Here is a 4,706-nt window from a genome sequence, read left to right as displayed (position 1 = left end):
ATGTGTGAGAGAGAGAGACACAGACAGACAGACAGAGACACAGACAGAGAGACAGAGAGACAGTGTGTGTGTGTCTGAGTGTGAGAGAGAGACACACACAGACAGAGAGACAGACACAGACAGAGACAGACAGACAGAGACAGACAGAGAGAGATAAGAGACAGAGAGACAGAGAGACAGAACTCTAAAGGAGGATATCCTATCTATGGCCAACCTATTTCTGTCTCCCACTCTTACTTGTCCCCAAGTGTAGATGACAATTGGAGTCATAATGAACCATGTTTAAATCCTGTCTCGGTCACTAATTTTGTGTTCTGTGTCTCCGTTTTCTCATTTTCTAACTAGGGGTAGATGGGAAGATTGGACCTAATAGCCACTTAGGAAATGATTCTAGCAAACTTCTGTGATTGTTGTTTGTTTCCACACATCCGGGTCTCCTGACTCCTGACATTTCAACAAATGAGAGAACTGAGGCTGAGACACCAGGGACCTGTCCTGAGACCCGCCGGGGGCTGCCAGCTTTCTCGGCATTCCTGTCTAACACAAAGCCCATAAATTCTGCTCACTAATGATTTATTTTGCAGGAGAAAACGAGAGTCTTCTAGCTGAAGCCATCGTCACCACCACAGGGCCGCCTTGGGGTCAGGCTTCGCAGCCCACCCTGCCTGAATGCTCTCCCATATCTTGGGGATATGACTGATCTTGATGCTCGCCCCCATCCAAGGATCGTCCTGCAAACTGGTGGACCCCGACTTGGAAGATAACGGACCGCCAAGGCCGTGTCTGCCGCCAGATCGGCCACTGAAGCGTTGCAGAGAGGTGGGGCTGGTCTGGGATGTCTTACTCACGGATTTTTTGGTGGCTAAGTTCGCCTTGCTGGTGGTATCCCCCTTCACCACTTCCTTTACGGGAGTTTTGCTGGAAGTGGGTTTGGAGCTGCCCGGCTTGTCTGAGAGAGCTTCGTTATTCAGGGAACGGTCCAGGTAATCTATGCCTTCAATGAGACAGTCCAAGAAGGTTGTGTTTCGAGGACGGTCCATGCAGAGCATGCAGTGAGGGCGGCCCCGGCATGCTGGCTTTTTGGATGGGTCAGAATCCTCACTGGAAGGGTCATCAGCCTTGGGGCCACAGCACGGGTTCAAAGGGACTTTCCTGGAACCCTTGTTTGGTGAGCTACAGAGCTCACTACGGCTGGGACAGACGGAACAAAACGGACGACCGGGACAACCCATGGCTTTGGGTTGGATTTTCTTGGGGCTACCAGGACGACTTGAGCCGGAACTGTAGAAGGAACTACCCAGGTAGGGGATGTTAAGGGAATTAGTTGAGCGATTGGAGCTGTATCCAGACATGATCTTGATTTGCAGTCAACCAATGGTGAGATTGTTCTTTCCAGAGGAAGGCTGGCCCTGGCCACTCAAGGGACCACAGGCTCTGGATCAACTCCAGTGGTTATCTGTGGGGAGGGAAGACGCTGGACTTGAGTACCCAGCGGGAGCTGGGATTACTAAAGTCCCTTCCTCCCAGGACCAACCACCCTCTTTCCCAGAACCCCTGCTTTCTGCTCTCAGATGCTCTGATTACTCCCCTTCCTTACCCCCCACCCATAGTCCCTGGGTTTGCAAACCAGGTATAGCCAGAGAATTCTTCTTCAGACGCAGACACGCCACGGGAGTAGGAGGAGGTGAGTAGAGGGGAAACCTCTTAAAGCCCTAGAAAAAATTATAAAGTCCTAGAGTTTATCTTTTTAATCTTCCCCCAGCCCACCCCCCAATCTTAAATCCCTTTCCCCACCTCCCAGTAAACCTCATTCCCTGCCCCCACCCACTACCCCCCAGATCCAAATCATAAGAATAGCTCACTTTTTTTGGGTAGCATTTTAAATGCTCTCCTCACAAAGGCCCTGTGAGAGGTATCACAAGCATTATACTCCCTATTTTACAGGGATTGAGGAAACTGAGGCTCAAGGGAAGTAACCTGGAACAATCCTGTGAAGGAAGACTTAGCCCGTGGAGGGCAGGGACCCTGTCTTATGGAAACTGTGTTTCTCAGTCTGGTCACCTTCATATAGTAGGTACTTAATAAATGTGTGATGTTCCCACAGGTGCTAATCCCATCTTCCCAGAGTCAGGAAGTAGGATCAGATGCCCCAAAGTCCCAACACACACACACACACACACACACACACACACACACACACACACACACACACACACACAGAGCTGGTCAGGGAGAGAGATGGGATTTGCACCCGGATGCTTCCACTCCAGATGCAGTGCCCTTTCTACAACGGAATGGGATGAGGATCTCTGCCCCTTCCCTTAGCTCTCCTAGCCTGAGGACATAACAGAGAAGGACCACCCCAACATGCTGCCTTCAGAGGAAAGAGACCTCATCCCTCATTCTTGCCCTATGGTGGAGCCCTGGAGCTGCCCTACCTGGTGGAAGGGCTGGCTTCCTTTCCTATCCAGTCCCTTGCCCAGCCATCGCCCCCGGTGCCCTGGCGTCTCCTGCTCCTCGATGCTACGATATCCCCTGTCTCTTAAGTCTCCCACTCTCCTTCCTCTGTGCCCACCCTGGAGTCAGATTAATGACTTTGAGAAAAAAGAGATTATCTAAATCTTCCTAGAGCCAGGGGATTTTTAGAACTAAGGGAGCCCTCCCAGATCGATCATGTATTGATTCGATTCTCACTCTACAAATGGGGAAGTGGAGTCCCAGAGAACAGAAGTAACTTCACAGCTTAACAATGGCAGAAGGATTCAGATCTAGTGTTCTTACCACCAACCCTCCCTACAGCTGCCTTGAGCTAGACATTCTCTCAAAATAGCTGTCCATCCCATCCCAAATTTCCCTCCCTCCCCAGCTGCCTTTGTCCTTTGGGTGGAAAATATCAGAGCTGCCCCTTCTTTCCCCTCTCCCAGCCTCCTTCTCTCCTTCCCCCTCCTCCCGGTCCTTCCAATAAAAAAACGGGGAAGACAGAGCTGTCTATAGATGAGTTCTTCCTCCCCACCTCCCAAGCCTCAGGGACCTAGCCTTCTTAATTCCTCTCACTCTGTTGCTTGGGAGGTAGGTGACTCTGCCCTCCTCTCTAACTCCAGTAGGGAGAGCCCTTCATCTCTCCACTTCAGCCTTCTTATCCATGTCATAGAATCATAGAATCTTAGAGATGGGGTCATTGAGTCCAGTCCCCTGCCTCTGAGCAGCTCTGGGGCAAGAATCATCCTTGAAGGACAAATTGAGACTCAAAGTGGGAGAATTTAAGTTCAAAAGTCCAGCTCTGCCACCTAAATGGAATTCAATTCAATAAACAGGGCAATGTGTAGGGCACTATTTGGTATCACAGAGCCAGAAGTGAAAAATTCACAGAGCTTACGTTAAATGGAGAGCATTTGTCAAATATACTGGTGATATGAGTGAGGAGGGAAGCAGGGAAGGCTTCATGTGAAGAGGTGGTTCTTGAATGGAAGAGAAAGATTATTAAAAAAAAAGAAAAGCCCAACGAAATGAAGGGACAGCTGGTGACAGTGTATGACCCAGGGATGGAATGCTGAATTCTGGGAAATTCTAATTGTTCAGTATGGGTAGGGATATAGAGTGTGTGAGGGGAAGGTAGAGTAAATCCATAGTGTGAGAGGCTTCAGTTACAAGACTGAGAAATCTAAGGTAATAGGGAGTTTTCAATCTATCAAGTACTTTAAGATTATTATGATTATTCAAGATAATTTAGAATGATTAATGTTGAATGATTATTGAATTAACTATTTATTTGAATCTGAATGTTAATCATTAACTTTAAATACTTTATTATAAATTGCCCATTTGAATGACTAATTATTAACTTGGAGTGGAGGAAAGACTGATGAAAGGCAGAGTGATGAGGGGACAATTACAGTAGTCCAGATGAGAGGTCATGAGGGTCAGGCTTAGGGTGGTGGCTGTGTGAGAGAAGACAGGAGGATGGATACCTTCTCTGTAATCTTGGGTTAGTTAACCCCTGTAGACCTCATTTCCTCATTTCCTCATCTGTAAATAATGAGGTTGAACTGAATGATCTCTGAGACTCCTTATTTATATACAGATAGACAGATATATTTATACCTATATCTATCTATCTATATACACATGTGAAAATGTCCAGTTTCCCTGAGTTACTTGTTCTGGTTTGGTAGTCTTGAATTCAAGAAATCCTGCCTTAGGTCTGACCAAAGTCCCTCAGGGTTAGGTGAAGAGAGCAAGATCTGAGTTCAAATTCCACCTTAAGACACCCACTAGCTAGCTGTGTGATGCTGAGTGATTCACTGTTCTCATTCTATCTCTGTAGAGATGGCAAACAGCTAGCTGATCATTTGGATGAGTCCTGGCTTGGTGAAGGATCAGGCTCTGCCCTGAGAGCTTCCAGAGATGCTATCAGGGAGAGGGGATGAAGTGAGAGAGCATCATCTGTGCTTTCCCTGGAGTGAGAAATAGCTTGATGGGATGGTTTGGGTCCCAGTTCAGTTAGCAGAGATAAGGAAATGGGATAGCTAAAGTCTGGGGATGTTCACTAAAAGGGAATGGAGGAGGGGGATAAGTTGTCCTGATAGGACAGCTGACTTGCCCCACTTCAAGAACTGAGTCTATGAACAGACCCAGAGTCAGAGTTTGCTGGCAGGGCCAAGGAAAAAGGCCGGGAGTAAGACCAAATCCTTGAGAAAGGTCCGTGG

The 4,706-nt window shown here is 47.9% G+C and overlaps 1 protein-coding gene across 9 annotated transcripts; it reads right to left on the bottom strand.

Moving 5' to 3' along the window:
• Window positions 1-556: 556 nt before the first annotated feature.
• Window positions 557-3,526, bottom strand: LOC127558164 (uncharacterized). Of its 9 annotated transcripts, none has more exons than XM_051991390.1 (5): window positions 3,055-3,142; window positions 2,439-2,576; window positions 1,863-1,903; window positions 1,628-1,712; window positions 557-1,456 (listed from the first exon to the last, which is right to left on the bottom strand). In XM_051991390.1, exon 5 carries the CDS (start codon window positions 1,350-1,352, stop codon window positions 618-620), a length of 735 nt encoding a protein of 244 aa, XP_051847350.1. In that variant the 5' UTR covers window positions 1,353-1,456; window positions 1,628-1,712; window positions 1,863-1,903; window positions 2,439-2,576; window positions 3,055-3,142; the 3' UTR covers window positions 557-617. The 9 variants fall into 9 exon arrangements, with proteins under 9 accessions (XP_051847350.1, XP_051847348.1, XP_051847351.1 ...); XM_051991388.1 differs by having other exon boundaries at window positions 2,439-2,594; window positions 3,055-3,136; XM_051991391.1 differs by having other exon boundaries at window positions 3,014-3,101.
• Window positions 3,527-4,706: the final 1,180 nt, after the last annotated feature.

Source organism: Antechinus flavipes, chromosome 3 (genome assembly GCF_016432865.1).
Source record: "Antechinus flavipes isolate AdamAnt ecotype Samford, QLD, Australia chromosome 3, AdamAnt_v2, whole genome shotgun sequence".
In the NCBI taxonomy this organism is placed as follows: domain Eukaryota; kingdom Metazoa; phylum Chordata; class Mammalia; order Dasyuromorphia; family Dasyuridae; genus Antechinus; species Antechinus flavipes.
Note: the sequence above shows the minus strand (reverse complement) of the source record. Positions and strands in the feature narration are given on the sequence as shown.